The following is a 17,073-nucleotide window of genomic DNA, read 5'->3' as shown; positions in this document are numbered from 1 at the left end:
TATCTCCGAATGGGCTAAAAGGAGCTGTTTTTAACCTTCATGCACATACAGCACTTTATGAAAGCATTGTATCATTTCCATTTAACAGCCAACAGCAAAACCAAGCCAAACAATATTGTAGCATGGGCAGGTACTTGTGCAATTTAAAATAGCAAAAACGTGACACCTTTCGCTGTTGAACCTTCTCCATCATTTTCTGGCCTCACCTCCACAGAATGATTTAGAAAACCACATCAGATTTGGTAGGCTAACAGTAAATTTTGAGATGGTCCTCAGAAGGAGCAAGTTAGACAGAGCGAAGTTAAACTCTTACAGTGAAACAAAAGTTTATGTTCTACATGGTAATGTAATAAACTCATTGACTGCAGCAGGGGTTTGCTTAAGAACACTTCTCCACGATACTATGATTAGCCTTACCTCATGTTTAAGCTTTGCAATAGTCTGCATGGTGTCATCACGGGCCCCTGTGGACACAGAAACAAACACATTCACACAACACATTCATTCTGCGTAATTTAGGACTTTAGCCGCTGTTATGTAGAGCTCAGGAATTATGTGTCTCACTCGAGTTGCCGCACTGATATTAATGAGCTGGACACAATAACAGAAACACCCATCATATAAGAGAGTATTTTTCAGCAGCAGCATAAACTATGGCCAACATGATAATATTTACAAAGAATTTCTGTGCATTCGTTTTTACCTGCTCTTCCTTTGTATGCGTTTGTTTACCTGAGGTGGCTGAATCGGGGCTGGGCAGAAAACTCTGCGTTGCACTGGGAGAAAAATCAAACCTTGGGGTTGACCTGCTGTGGTTTTCTGTCTCGATCCCATCCACAAACCTGAGGGCAGACGGGGGAGATGGTGTGAGTAAATTTCACACAAGACAGCAAGATACCAAAATTAATTCTGATCACAAATATCAGATAATTGCCAGTTACTATATTAAGCGATTCCAGAGAAAGTGGCAGCAGTTTGGGGAGTTAGTCATCTGAATGTGAGAGTTCACCCATCAAAACCTGCTGGTTAATGACACAGAAATTCCACCTGGTGGCAGCAGACTCTGCCAACAAACTACAACAGAAGGTAAACAATGACATATCCCTGCACTATAGTGCAAACTATAACTAAGCCACAGTCATACATCCAGGCAGGTACAAATGGCTTTTGCTTGTTTAAGACAACATACAAGATTCTGCATTCCTCATGTGACTTCACATTATTCATAATGTAAATAAGTCATGCATCTTATGCTGTACTGACAAACCTTATTATCATACTACATAGAACTATTTTAAAGCTTCCAGGAGCCCTTATTAAGGCACTGTCTGAAACCTTTCAATGGTTTTATATGCAGCCATCTCAACAGCAAGCACTTTCTTATCAGAGTGGAGGAGTATTAGTCTGGGGGCACGAACATGCTTAATAAAATGCCATTATTATTTCCCTATTATGTTCTAAAATATGCATGAGATTGGTGCATGAGGAAAGATCAAGCTGTGTCCTGCCCTGAGGTGCGTGCATGTGCTCAGTGAATGTTAAAGTGGCTGCAACCTGCATGACAAACCAAAATCCTTAAGCAGCAGAGATGAGTATAAATTTTATCAATGCCATGGATTTAAAGTCTATAGTTTTGTAGTTGTGTCCTTTATGGAAAAAATCACAACCCAGGGCATGAAAAATGATCAAAGTATCCCCATTCACGCGCCGTCTGTGCGAAATGCTTCAGCTCCGAAAGGAAAGTCTCCTGCATCTGTTATCTGCTGATCCTGGACCTCCATCTGCTTTGTACAAACGCCACAAAGTTCACAGACATGTCAGAGACTCACTGCACCTCTCTGAGGGTTTACAGCAACCTTATCCAGCTGTCATCAGCCAGCAGGTCAAAGGTCATGCTCAGTGTGAGCAGATGATAGAGAGAGGCTGCACACCTGCGCACTAATTACCACGCACACTCCTGTTCGCTCATATCAATACAGAGTGTGTCTGACTGTAGGCTCTCCCTCACTCACTGATCTACTATTTACTCCTGCTAGGACATTGAGTTTTTGGACACTAATGAGTCACCACCGACAGATGTAGTATTACATAACTCTAATGTGCATGCCTATTATCTCAGGAGGGAGGAAAGTACTGTTACACTGTGGAATTTTTAGCAAAATGAGGTATGAGGTGACACTTTTTTTTGTTTTAAACCATGGATTGTTTCGAGGTATTTTTGAGAGAATGGATTGAATCAAAACCAGATTTTACTTTGTGCGGACATAATGTAACAAGAAAACATGAAAGGCAGTCACCCTGTCAACGCGATATAATCGAGATGCCTTTTTTATGAACGGCAGGTAAGAGGGACGAGTCCGCACATCAAGCTTGTGACGGCTGCTTAGATACGATCTCACTTCCTGTTCGGCAGCGTCGTCCTTCCTAAAAACCAAAAATCCATCTGACAGCTTTTGTGAGGAATGGTCAGAAGATTGGCAGCGCCCATTTCAGTCAAGATTTAAAAAGAAATAATGAACCCTCTGAAGTCATTCAGTGCAAATTACACTGGACATGACAAGTTGACACGTCTCCGAAATGGGGCGTCCCATAGTATTACCAGACAGCCCCCCCCCCCCCCCCCCCCCCCCCCCCCCAAAAATCCAATTACCATGTTCTTCCTCTAAGCCTGTCGTGTTATTTATTCATCTAATTTTGGTGAGTTTCCCAGTTTGGGAGATATCAGCTGTAGAGACGTCTGCTTTCTCTTGAATATAATTAAACTAAACAGCTCTTGGCCTGCACTGAAAGGATGAAAAAGCAAAACTTCAAAAAAACTCAGCAGCGGTGTCTCCTTTCACAAATCATGACCCACTTACTCAAAAAAAAAAAAAAAGTCAACGTTGTTGCGAGCAGTTTCGAATAAGAACTATTCTTTATCTACCAAACTGCATCCACCAATCACATCACTCTGCAGAACAAAGTGTACATCTGCCCCTGAGGAGAGGCTTGTGCTTTACTGGCGACTTCTCTCAGCTGAAGCATAATATTAGATAGAGTATGTACACATCAAAAGATGGAGAGTTCCTCCTAAAACAAAGAGCGCGCACACACACACACACACACACACACACACACACACACACACACACACACACACACACACACACACACACACACACACACAAGTGTGTTTTGCTATCTTTGTGGGGAATTTCCAGTGACTTCCATTCATTTCTACAGCCTAAACCTTACCTTTACCCTTTTCCTAACCCTAACCATCACATACCTAACCCTAACCCTAACCTAAACTCAATTCATACCTTAGCCCTAACTCTGACCCCTGACCCAAAAACAGGGTTTCCCCTTGTGGGGACAAGGTTCCAGTCCCCACAAGGAGCAATTGGTCCCCACAACATAGTATATGTCAGGAAAATTGTCCCCACAAGGTATTATAAACATACGCGCACACACACACACACACACACACACACACACACACACACACACACACACACACACACACACACACACACACACAGGTTGCGTGATTTTATTCTGGGATAAGGACTCCACTATATGGAAGCTACAGTTTCTTAAATCAGTCTAAAAATCAGAATTTGCCTTTATACAAATGAGATTTCTTTCCTCTTAGATGCTAAAATCCAACCTAAAATATCCTTAAATTTGTATTTTGAGAATCTGCATAATTTTGAACTTTGCAAGACAAAAGAAAGGTGGGAAATTTTACAGACCTTTATTTTAAGAAAACTGCATGAAATGAACAGAAGCATTTTGAAAATAAAGGCACGAATACATAAAATGCACAAATGTAATTCCGTACTGTGGCTCTAATGACAGCTGGGGTGCATCACCATCCTTTCTGTGGTCTGGATCCAACCACAAAATTCCATCAACATCACAAAGGATTTTAGAGAGCATGGGAAATATACCCTGGTATGTCTAATCCAGCCTTGAATGGCCTCTATGGAAGCATCCCTATTGGCCTCCTTCATGGAAATTAAGAGATTTTCTATTGAGGATTTCTGTCATAAACCTTCCACCGCTATAATGAAAAAAATTCCACTGCTGAAGTGAGGTGCAAGGGACACGAGGGTCATAGTACCAGGTACAAATCAGAGCAGGCTGATGGAAACATTTTATCACATAATATAATCGGACTGCTTTTGTTGCTTTCTGTGTGGATGATTCACGCAACAGTGAAGGGACTTAAAGTGCAGATGCACTGCTCTGCGTGCTGGACCTCCACCATCATCTCTGAGGTCTGTTTAAACAAATGGGCCCATTTAGGGATCTGATTCATTACAGGGTTTTGTTTTTGTTTGTTTTGCTGTTTTTATTTACAGCAGGGGTAAGATGTAGTCTTTGAGTTTGCTGAAGGAACATATATTGGAGTGAATGATTTATTGGTTTTTGAATTGATAAAGCAGGCTAACATTAAGCTTCAGGAATGGTTTTTCCCAAAGTACTATTGAAAATCTGTGGCCTATCCTTTAAAGTCGAGTCTCTGCCAGGAAACCAACCAATTTAAATGAACTCTACCAATACTGCCAAGAAGAGTGGTCAAATATCCAGCCAGAACTATGCCAGAAGCTTGTTGATGACTACCAAAAGCATGTAGTCGAGGTGCAAATTGTTAAGAAAGTCATGTGCCAAAAATCACCTCCAACTGTGATCCAATGGTGGTGCTAAAGCGCTTGAATGACTGCTTCAAAATGTTTCACTCTACAGTACCATTCCACCAGACTCCAAAGATGAAGAAAAGGCAGAGACACTGTTGGTGCCTGTGCTGCTTCACTCCTCGGACCCAGTTTACTCAAAGCAATCATAAAATGATGGATGACTTTTTTCTTTACCGCTGTAATGCTGCTTTTTCCTACGTGTGTTTTTGTAAAACCGACACAGTGACACAATTTATGCTTGTGTGCACCCTCACACAGCTGAGCCAAAATAAATTGATTCCCCAAGCCCAGCGTCTGCTGCCACCTCTCCGGGGACTCCATGCAAATCAGCCTGTGGATGGTTTGTGTTTATGAATAATGTCACAAGTGACAAGCAATTGAGGCTAAATTCCCACTGAGGATTACTCACCAGTGAATGAACTCCTCCAGGCGAAGCTAATGCTAAGCACCAAGTCAATAAATCAATGAATGGCTCCCTACCGCGGGCTGAGGTCCGACTGCAGGCAGCTGAAGCTCACAACGGGGATCTGCAGGCTGGAGGGCCGGACGGGATCACTTGTGGGTCGGAAGGGCCTCGGCGGCAGCAGCGGGGAGCGGAGAGGGGAGCGGAGGGGGGAACGCAGGCCGCGGCCCAGCCTGCCAAGGGATGACATCTTGGGCAGAGGGGAGTGTTCGCCCTCGGACCCTGAGCCCTCCTCATCTTCCTTAATGGAGGGAAGCTTTTTCATGATTCCTCCGTTGCTCTCACAGTCTCCCTGACGGGGTAAAAATCGAAACAGGAGGTTACAAAATGTGATCATTATTCAACAAGACTAAAAGAAATAGTCAATTCTTCTTCTCTTTTAATCAATCGGGTTATTCTTTTTCGTTTATTCATTTAAGCTGCATTTCCACAGATCATGTGTTTTAGATTTTTTTTTAAGTGCAAACACACAATAATCTTAAAACTTTTTTTTTTATTTGAAGAATATTATGTAAGCCTGGAAGAGATACACATGTGGATCAGTGAGAAATCACAAATGGTGTCACATCACTCGCTGATCAGTTGGGGGAGCTGATGAGTTACTCAAAGACTTGCCATTCACAACGGCCACCTGCAACGGCTTTCATCTCCATTCATTTTATGTGCAGCCCCGCAAAGAAGCGTTCTCATTCAAAACCAGGCAAACACTGCAATCACTGACAGTCATCCTGCGATGAACAAACTTAGAAGTTATTCTTAAACAGAGTGTCCTGTTAAAGTTTAACTCCTGCACTCAGCATGTTGTAAGCGATAGATGTCCTGTATTAAAGGTTGCCGGTTGTATCTCCTGCACATTTATTTTTTTTTTGCATTCTTTCATGCTGCAATTCAAAGCTGATTAAAAAAACTGGCAAGCAACCCCATTTTCTCCTCTTCCTCTATTCTCCCTTGTCCTCAATTTTTCCCCTGTCACCACCACCACCACCACCACCCTCCCCTCTCCTCTGTTTGTTGTCTTCTTCATCCAGTCTTCGGCTCACGTGCCTGCTTGGTATTTTTAGATCACAGAGGTTTAATTTTAGCAGAGGTTTGCCTGGAGGGAACTAAGCGGAGAAGGGACTATTTGGAGTTTCAGTGTGTGTGTGTGTGTGTGTGTGCGCATGTTAGTATGTGAGCAGCACGTGCCATGGCACGACAGGGTAATTGGGAAGTTACTGGTGTTGGGTTTGCAGGTGTGGAGAAACAAAATGTATGTGATCTTTGCGTGAAAGGGTGCATGTATGAACACTGGACATATGGGTTGGAACGTGGCCAATAATGTGTGTGTGTGTGTGTGTGTTTTCTGGCCTGAATACCCCTCTACATCTGTCAGCAAGGACAAATATGCTGTGTTACAGTTATGTTAGTTTGTGAGAGTGCAGCATGTGTGGCTATCTGCAGTGGACTCAGAGGGCATAAATGTGTTTACACAATCACATTAGGGGGAAGACTGGCTTATGCTGAGGATATGGCAATGTTAAGTCTCCAGGAAATGAATGGAAGTAAATGTCTTCTGAAGTGCAGTGAACATGACTGTGTGTGTGTGTGTGTGCGTGCGTGCGTGTGTATTTCTTTGTGCGTTGGCACGTGAATGCAAATATCAGCAAGATTCTTCCTCCTTCTTCCCCTGCAGCTTCCCTTCATCCCGATGTTTTCTCGTCTCGTCTCCATCTGGATATTGCTCTATTTTTATCCAGCCAGGGATGACCCCACCCCTCCCACACACATCTGACAGCGCTATTTTTAGCCCCACGCTGCGCCCAGTTAAGGATGCACTGCTGCTTTCGCTGCACGTGCATATATACCCTATATGCGGGTTTGTGTGTGTAAGATGCTGACAAGTTTGGTGCAATGAGTTTGAGATTTATTTTTGTCCTTTCATGCTATATCTGGTTCCATCAGAATTCCTCACAACTGTCACAGTTTCATACATGCACACTTTTTGATGTATCAGTAAAATATAAACCTTTTGACCCAATAGGCAAAAACAAATGAAGTTCGTTGCACACACATGAATCCAGCTAAGGTCTGACTTTATATATCAGCTCAGACTCAAATGCAAGCTGAGAAGACGCCACTCACTGTATATTATATGAAAAAGCAGCCAGGAGAAGAGCTCAGAATATCTGGCCAGAAAATATTCTAGCAGATAATCTCCATCGGGCTGCTGGCTGTAACTTAAGCTTTATATTTATTTTATATAGCTTTATATTTAGTTTATAGATGAGAGACTGGTCAGTCAAGGTTCTCATTCTTTGAAGAAAGCACATGTGTCTATTATAAATTCATAAAAAACATCAAGTTTAGTTTTATTCTCCCAAGTTCACTGTCATCTGCATGGTAAAAGATAACAAGCAAATACATTTATGGTCAGATTACAGGAAATTGTCTATGGACATACACCCACCGGCCACTTTGTTAGATATGCCTTTTCAACTGCCTGTTAATGCAAATATCTAATTAGCCAATCACATGGCAGCAATTCTATACATTTAAGCATGTAGGGATGGTCAGGACAACCTGCTGAAGTTCAAAGAGATTGTTAAAATGAGGAAAAAAGGTGATTTAAGTGACTTTTCCAGCCAGATGGGCTGGTCTGAGTACTTCAGAAACTGCTGATCTACTTGGACTTTCCCATCCAGCCTTCTCTGGAGTCTACAGAGAATGATCTGAAGAAGAGAGTGGTGGCTCTCTGGGAGAAAATGCAGCAAAAAAAAAAATCACACCAGGTGCCACTCCTGTCAGCTAAGAACAAGAATCTGAAGCTACAGTTCACACAGGATCACCAAAATTTCTGCTGTAAAGTAAACAACACCTCATTTTACTCCATTCCCTTCTTGTATTAATGGATCAGGCTAGAGGTGGTGTCATGGTGTGGGGGGTATTTTCTTGGCATACTTTGGGCCCTGTGGTACCAACTGAACAAGTTTAAATACCACAGAGTTTGTGAGTATTATTGCTGACCATGTCCATCCCTTTATGACCAGAGTGTACCCATCTTCTCATGGCTGCTTCCAGCAGGATGACACAACATGCCACAAAGCTCAAATCATCTCAAACTGGCTTTTTAAACATTGCACTCAGATGGCAGTCACCAGATCTCAATCCAAGAGAGCACCTTTGGGATCTGGTGCACACTGGCAATTCACACACAGATCTGCAGCAACTGTGTGATGCTGTCATGTCAACATGGACCAAAATCTCTGAGGAATGTTTCCAGCACCTTGTTGAATCTGTGCTGCAAAAAACTGAGGCAAGAAAGGGGTCCAACCCACTACTACCAAAGTGTAACTAATGAAGTGGCCGGTGAGCGCACATGCACTATTTGCACTAATTTAATTTTTCTTGTTGACCTGCTGAAAATATGACCACGTTTATCCTGTAAAGGCTTAAAAATTTATTTCATCTTTTAAATTATTTAATTTTAGAATTTGGACCAAACTGTGGAACTACAAGAAGTTCTATTTATATTTTTTTCTTGTTAAACTATCTTTGCCCCCTTAATGTTTCTCTTGCCCCTGTGCTCATTAACAAGCTTACTCACAGTGAAAATGTGACTTAGTTATTTGTAGTGTAAGCTGGTTATTCATGCGTACACTACAGCTGAGATCCATCTGTAAACCCCTGGCATCTGAATCCTCACGTTTAGATCATGTCCTTTATCCGCTGGCTGCATCTCAAGCAGAAACCGTGGGTTCCTCCTCACTCCCGGTCCAGATGGCTAATCCTTTACAAGTGCAAAGCCATCGCTGTGGCATTGAGTAAAAATTTTGGGTGGAGGAGGTCATTGCACAACTGAGACTAAGACACAGACGAACTATTTTTGTGGCTGTTACCCTGAAATTGCCTTTGAGGCAACTGCGTACGGTGCATTTGACGCCTACAGTTACAGTAATAGTCATATAATAATATATTTAAAATGTATTATTAGCCAGAGACAGGTTTTACACTTGAACGAGTTTAGATAAAGAATGATTGTTACCATGAGTGCTTATCACCACGAAGCTGCTACTGTTAGAGACCTTTTTGATCGAGGCAGTGAAGAGTTTTTGCCCCTTGTGAAGGAGAATAAGCTTAGGTTAAGGAACACATGCAATAGGTGAATTGGTGACACTAGTACTAGTGCAGGTAATGATCTCCCTATTACCCTCCATCCTCATTCATTTCACCTGTGTTCACTTCTTTCTGTGTGTCCAACTTCCTGCCTTCTCCCTGTACTCTGTCCTCACATCTGCTTGCTTATCTCTGCTCTGCTTTTCTGCTCTTTTTCCTCATTCATGTTTTTGCTGTTTAGGATTTCTGATTTTGGATTGTGCTGAGCTTTCTGTTTCATAAGGACCCTCTAGTAGAAGAGTGGGGGTTTTTTTGGAGGGGGCATCTGCTCTGTCTCTTAAACCAGAGCATACTGGAGGGCTTATATCGCCCATCTGGCTGGATGTGGATGTGGAGAATGATCTGTGTGCTTTACCTCCATCCGCTCCTCCAACCACCAGTCACTACTGGCACCTTATTTGAGTTTATTTAGTCTTACCTCTGACTGCATTGAAGATCACTCATATCATTGCTTCAAAAACTTGACATCTAACCTAAAATTGATGTGGTGAAATGGCTGCTTGATATGAAACCCAACGTGATACAGTGACTTTCAGCAGTTGCTGTACCTCAGTGTTGTGCCCTTCCCGCAGGTTGTACGTCAGGTCATTCCTGATTTCCGTGATGAACTTCTGAGCGTAATCAGGATAGAGGCACAGCACCTCACGTAGCCCTTTGAGGCTGATGTACTGCAGGTCACAGTAGGTTAATGCCTTCACACAGGCATTGGTCTTTATAACTTCTTCCTGTGTCAGACAGTCCGAGCCAATCAAATCACCCCGACCTGGAAAGCAGAGACACAGTTGATAGTAAACAATGTGTGGGAGGTGTTACCAAAAGAGTAGGCTGGCACTTGATATAGGACTCCTTGTCATATCTGACAGGGGATGCTGTTAAATAAGCCCTCATCCACAGAAAGAGATGCACGTTATGTTTTATATTGTTAAGTTTTTTTTTTTTTTTTTTGAGTGACCGGTGGGTGTCACCAGACATCTGCTAGGTGTCACCTCAGCTAATTTGAGCAACTGAACAGGACCTTCTGACTGTGTTGGTGGCGCTAATCCTTTTTCACAGCATCAAATGACAGGCACACACAGGTGTTACTAATAACATTAATGACTCAGTTATTTTATTAGATGTGAGCCTTAATTAATGTGATTAGTAACACCTGTGTTTACTCAATGGTGTGAAAAATGTGTTAGCTGACAGATAGCATGCTTACTTTGTGTTTTATTGTTACTAACAGACAAAACTCAGGTGAGTGAAATTCTTTTATTCATATGCTATCATATTTATTCAAATTATTTTATTCATATGCTAGCACTAATTAGCAAGCATCAGGTTTACACTAAGGCTAAGGCTTGGCTTAGATAGTATTAGCATTAACGTTCCACTCTCCAGCCCAAATATTGTCACATCCAGCTCCAAAGAAATACCAAAATGGGCTGGCCACAACGCCAAACTCAAGGCTTTCAGCACAACCCAGTGAGTGATATCACAGTAGCTACGTCCATATCTGTTTATGTTATGACGTCAATCCTTATGTTGGAAACCGCTGAACCAAACTACCAAATGGTTGAGAAAGTAGGTAAAACTAGCTAATTGCTGCACATTGCAGAGTCAAGTTCTCATTCTGATGTTGCCGTACATAATATCAAACAGAAATACACATTTTACACTACAGCCATTTACTTTGATGCTCTAATTGTATTTAGCTGATTTATTGGGGACAATCCCCCCCCAAAATATTAATATGAAAGCAATTTACCATGCTACAAGTAGGATAATTCTTTCAAACCACAGGAAATAAACTATGTGTCCCATATTGCAAGGTGAGGACCTAAACGCAGACTCCAAGATAGACTGAATAACAAAAAGTGAACCTTTTATTTTGACTGATTTAACCCCTTAACTGGCAAGGGCCCGGTGACGGGCCCTTTGTAGTCCCTTTTATATGGCAGGCTAGACCCTCCCATTTTTATTGACACGTCATTCGGCCAATCATGTAACTGGCTGCACCAAATCACCTGACAAAGCTACGTGACGCCCTCTGAGTATTATTGGCTCTGGGAAACCCATTTCTTAACATGATTGGCCGAATGAGGTGTCAGTCAAAATGGGCGGGTCTAGCCTGCCATATAAATGCACTTCATTCGGCCGGCGGACCAGACGCAGCCAGTTAATAGGCTATGAAATGGGTTGTTCAGAGCCAATAATAACCAGAGGGTGTTATGTAGTTTTTGTCAGGTGATTTTTTTGCTGCCAGTTAAGGGGTTAAAGTCCAAAAGAACGCACATGCACGCACGCACGCACACACACACACACACACACTGAACTAATCCCAAGCTGGGAGACGAGGCACAGTTAGACAAAGGAAGTAAAACTAAGGACAAAGTTCAAAAGACAAAGGACTACCAAAATAAAACAGGAAGTAACAGGGAAACACCAGGCAAAGACTTGACAGGGAAAGCTAGCCTTAATCAAAATGTAAGGAATCCAATGACTCTAAGCACTAACAGAAATTGGAACGTCAAGAAACTCATACTACTAGAACAGTCATGGAAATACACAGAAATCAAGATAAGGCAGAGATTAATCAGAAAACTATGAACAAAGAAATAATCCTAAAGCCAAAAGTCTTTACAATGTTTACAGAAATAAGGAAACCTAAGAACGCCTACAACAAAACTCACAGGCCATGACAGGATGACATGTATGTTTAGACTGTGAGGTGCAAATAAACAGCCATGAATTGGAATAGAAGGTCAGCATTTTCGTCTTCTGCTTCCCCTCTTTACCACACTGCCGTCTCCTGAGCAGTAAATCTAAAGTGGCAATGCCAGACCAATTTGTGTGTATATGTGTGAGAGAGAAAGAGCAGACAGGAAAACTGTGCACCTTTTGTGCACCTCTATATGTATAAGAAAGCAACAAATACGTGCCTTTATGTGTGTTCATGTGTGCGTCTGTCTGTGCAGAGGAGAACAAGTCGTGTTTATGCATGTCCACATGCATGTGCAGGTCAGACATATTAATGAGTTTGCCATCTCTCCTCTGTAGGCAGCAGTCATTCCATTATTTACACCAGATAGCTCATTAAAATGAAAAACAGTGTTGCTAATTTGCTCTCTCCACTTCATGTGGACCTGAACTGATTCCAGTGCTGTTTGTGATTCTCTATTCTGTTTTATCCACGTTGTGCAGAATGGAAAGCGTGTCGATGTACGTGTTGTAGGACAAGACTCTGGAGAGGCTCTTATTGTGGCGGTATGACATTGACGCAGGTTGGTGAGTTCAGCTTTTTAATAAGACGCTTGTAGTGCGAGTTAAAGGTGAAATTGCTGGAATATTCTTGGTGGTGGTTTGAGGTTGTTAGCTATTTCCTGCTCTTAAGTGATGCTGCTGTCTCAGTGCTTTTCCCTTTTCTGCATTAAAATTGGTTCAAATGACTACAATCTGAAATGTGCTGAACCCGCACATTATCCTCCATATGTCAGAGCTTTTTAGCCTCTTTTAACTATTTTTTTCTGGTTTTCTGACAAGCAGCTCTCCCCTCATTTAAATACTTGCCAGCAAAACACTAATCTCGCGCTGCAACAGCTGGATGTCTGATATTATTTACATATTGTGTAAAGTGTCTGACAAGATGTCAACATGTCTGCAACTTGTTCCAACACAGCTAAGTGGAAATAATTCATCAATTCACACATTAATGTTGTTTATAGGTTTGCTTTAGGGCTTCTGGGTGCTCCCTAAACTGTCTCATCAATTCCTGGGTCACACTCCATCTTCCATCTGATGGGGTGTTCATTGTTTGCCCACAGGGACAGTTTAATATGACTGCAGTTTTATAAGCTCTGGGCTGCTCTTCTTAATTATGTTCTTCTCCATGAAAGCTGGCTATTAAATCATGAATGTCTAATATAACGACCTTAGTGTTAAACAGGCTTTTTCATCTTTGTCCACAACACTGAAGCCAGACAAAACATATTTGCTTGTTAAACAGATTAGATTAGGAAGAACAATTCTTTATCCTCCCTTTTTTCTTCCTGTCTTTGGCACCTGGTTGATTTCCCATGTGCTTTTAAGCAACCTTTATCTCATATGCCCCTCACAACTCTAAAAGTAGTTTTTCTCAATAAAAATTTCCAGCGTTTTGAAACATTATTACTTCATATGGGCAATCTTACTTTTCTTTTGATTACTCGTTGAATTTCATTTGCGTATTCTCATTAAATTTCATACTCGTGCACCAAAGTGCTCCCCCTGTTTAACTTGTTGTCTTCTGAATGCTGTGCAGCCTCAACTAAACTATTAGTTGCAAGCTAAAGCTGTCTCACCTGGATCACCTTTGGGTCATCTTTTTGTGTGAACAATTCCACTCAATTTTCAATACTCACCGCAACATAAAAGAGCGACCCTGCAACAGTAACGGCCATGACTGGACAGGTGACAGGGTTTTGATGACTGGGCTTGAGAGCAGACCTCCCACGAGGGCTATCTGGCACTTAACGCAATGATGACTGTGTGCCTTTCTCTTTGAGGTTTGCTAAACTCCATTACTCATACCAAGAAGTGACCACAGCCCTCGCACTCTGACATAAACACTGGTTTTTGAGCCCCTTTGCTGCCAGAATCTAGGAGGGCTTCTATGGTTTGGAGTCCAAGACAAAGACCTTCAAGATTCAGGTAGAAAAATGACTCCTAGAAACTGCAGGCCTAGCACAAGGCTTGATCCTCAGAGACTTACTTACCTTAGAAGCATGGGCACTGATGTACTTACCGATACTCTTTACCTGGTTCTTGGAAAGTCACTCAAAAGCAGGATGGATGGTTGGAGACCTCCCACGCATAGTATTCAGCCATCAAAATCGGTGCTGTCCATGGTGCTAAACTTCAGCAGCATGACATGGAGTTCTTTTTGTTTTTACTTATTTTGTATTCTATATTCTCATGGTTTATTTATTTAATTAGCAGTAATAAATTGATAGCAGTGCATTGCCATAAACTACTACTATACTATACCAAAAATTATAGGAGACCTGTTATGCCCATATCCAGTTCCATATTTTTATTCTAGGATGCTACAGTACCTTTGCATGATTCACTTCACAATTATTCTCTGTCTTATATACTGGGTGATGGTGCAGTGCCTCAGTTCATCCACTATCTAAAAACTGTCAAAACCCCTTTAGCGCCTAACAAACAGGAGGTTTGAACAGCAGGTGGGATGACCATAGAGATGACCATATTCAAGATTAACCCTCTCTGCGACATCAGTCAGTGTTAAGAGTATAAAAAAAACTGTCTGAAACTCAGCGTTTCCACACTCGTGAACTGAACTTTTTGGTCCACAGAGATAACTCGTACGTACATTGAACTCATCATTTTAAATTTTGGTCATGTTTAATATGAGCATCCCCAATTATAATAGTTAATAGAGACTCAGAGATGTTATAATCAGCCGTGTAATTAGCTCAGATGATTTTGTTTTTCTTTACCCAAAATAGCCAGCACAGTGTTGTCCTTCAGTACTTCCATGGAGCCAGAGCACACAAAGTAGATCGCCTGGAGCGCGTCACCCTGGCGGATGAGGAACTCCCCCGGAGCGCAAAATGAGGTCTTGATGATCAGAGAGAGGGAGCGCAGACATCCCCTGCTGGCCGATTCAAAGAGGGGCAGCTGCAGCAGCTCTTTATTCAGGTGCATCGCGATGTCGGCCCTGAGCTCATCCGGGAAGTCCTTCAGCAGCTGAAGATGGAACAAGAATATGGCTCAGTCTCTGCCTTAGCTTCTGTTGCTTTTAAAGGCTTCTCTCTTTTCTTTGCCATCCTCTGAATGTAACTGTGTGGGAAGGTGAAGGTAGCAGCCCAAATAAAACCTTTTCACTTTCCCACATAGTCACAAGCGGCTGATGCATGCATGTCCAGCAAAAAGTTTAAAGGCTTAAGATACTTTTGCACATTTACTCACTCGTGCAATCTCACTCAACACTAAAGGGAAAGCCTGACCTTCTATAATGTGGGAAAGGGGGAAACTTTGGAAGGGGAAAGTTGTGGATAGTCACCTCAAAGTAAGAGTGTCTGTCCTCCATGATGTTATTTCTTAAAAACGGATTATCTAGATTTAAAACCAACTGGTGGCAAAACACACCAGGAGTGAGTTTAGTGTCTGTGAGGCCATTAATCCGTTAAATTAAGATGGCTGCTCCAGCGTGATAGAAACCAAACAAAACCCAAATCCTCTCAATGACTAGGAGCCGTGTTTTATTTATTTATTAACTTTTTTTTTTTTTTTTTTAGTCCACCCGGAGGACAAGTCACCTCATTTGCACTTTCAGTCCACTTTATCCCGCTGTGGCTAACAAGGTCAATCCAAGCTACAGAGGTCACACGTCTGTATCAGAAAGTTAAAGGAACAGTCTCACATTTTTTTCCATTTAGAATTGACTGAAATAGCTGCAAAAAGTTTATTTTTTGTTTTTTTTTGCTTTAGGAAAGCAGTGCCTAAGCTCTTTCAGGTAACACTGGTTTCTACACTGCTCTAGCAAACCAGATAATTAAATATCAAGACAAACGTCCTCTTTCCTACCTCACTGACATCAATTCCGTTGTTGACAGACCAGGTCGTCTGGAAACACTCCATCATGCGCTGCTCCAGCGCCTTGGGTAACCTGTGCACACGAATAAAGTCCTTCAAGTCCTTGGTGCGGGTGTGGTAGAGGGAGCGGCGTGAGTACATCCTCTGGATGATGGCGGTCACGTTACCAAACACCACGGCATGCATTAATGCTGCAAACAAGACAGATTAAGAACTGATAAGAGCATGTCTAGGTTGAAATGTGCAGTTTAAGTTTTAAATAACTTGGAATTACCAGCCCAAAGTAGCATTTTCTTATATCATGATTTTGTTTTCTTTCTACTCAACACTGTAAAAAAAAAAAAACATCTGTAAAAATTCAATGTACTGTTTTGAAATAAAGGAATTTTCCAGATAATTTTTTTTTCCAGATTTTTTTCCCCATAAACACATTGAATTTACAGAATTTGCCATTTGCAGAAAAAACAGATAATGTACTGGCAGAAAATTACCAGTACGCTTCTTGCTTTTCCTGTTTTACAGATTTTTTTTTAACAGTGATTTGACGTTGAGGTTTTGCCCACCTCCAATTAGCATGGTGCAGATGGAGAAGATCTTCTCGGAGTCCGTGTTGGCTGAAACGTTGCCAAAGCCCACGCTGGTGAGACTGCTCAGGGCGAAGTACAGTGATGTCACATAGGAGCTCCTGACAGACGGGCCGCCGCTCAGTGTCATCCCTGAGCCGTTCGGTGCTCTCACTCTTGTCTTGCTGCCATTCCACTGGCCTGAATCCAACATGCTCGCCCCGTTCAGTGGCTCCAAACCTGAGCCATTCCACTGGCTGTAATTGCTTAGTCCTGCTGTCACAGTGTCTTGAGGCAATTCAGAGACTCCCAGCAGGGAGGTCAGCGGTGCCATAAAGTATGGCGTTCCCAAGCGTTTGGCCAGTTCATGGAGCCAGCCTGGTGGGGGAAGTGGGACAGTCCAGAAGAGTTTGTCAGTTTAATGAGAGTGCATCCATGTTTGTTTGATGACCTTTACTAGAAGGCTTCATTAGCAGTGGTAACAAGGCTGGAAGGGTAGAGTCATTCCTTCAGTTTTGGTGTATGTGTATTTGGGAGGCGTACAGAGCAGACACTGAATGCAAGCATATCAGATAATGTCAGCTTGTATTTATGCACAGTGCAAATAATATGTCTCATTTTCTAGTTTGTCAGC

General features: G+C 42.1%; 1 protein-coding gene across 1 annotated transcript in view; it reads right to left on the bottom strand.

The window, feature by feature from the left end:
* LOC115792855 (potassium voltage-gated channel subfamily H member 8-like) overlaps positions 1 to 17,073 on the bottom strand; it is a 41,422-nt gene that overhangs the window by 2,075 nt on the left and 22,274 nt on the right. Inside the window, exons 8-15 of the mRNA XM_030747435.1 lie at positions 16,680 to 16,817; positions 16,440 to 16,640; positions 15,868 to 16,067; positions 14,778 to 15,027; positions 9,846 to 10,060; positions 5,163 to 5,437; positions 733 to 842; positions 418 to 464 (exon numbers count right to left, since the gene is read on the bottom strand). Of these exons, the coding sequence (XP_030603295.1) occupies positions 418 to 464; positions 733 to 842; positions 5,163 to 5,437; positions 9,846 to 10,060; positions 14,778 to 15,027; positions 15,868 to 16,067; positions 16,440 to 16,640; positions 16,680 to 16,817 (1,436 nt within the window). The remainder of the gene's footprint in view (positions 1 to 417; positions 465 to 732; positions 843 to 5,162; positions 5,438 to 9,845; positions 10,061 to 14,777; positions 15,028 to 15,867; positions 16,068 to 16,439; positions 16,641 to 16,679; positions 16,818 to 17,073) is intronic.

This window comes from Archocentrus centrarchus, chromosome 2 (genome assembly GCF_007364275.1).
Source record: "Archocentrus centrarchus isolate MPI-CPG fArcCen1 chromosome 2, fArcCen1, whole genome shotgun sequence".
Taxonomy (NCBI): Eukaryota; Metazoa; Chordata; class Actinopteri; order Cichliformes; family Cichlidae; genus Archocentrus; species Archocentrus centrarchus.
Note: the sequence above shows the minus strand (reverse complement) of the source record. Positions and strands in the feature narration are given on the sequence as shown.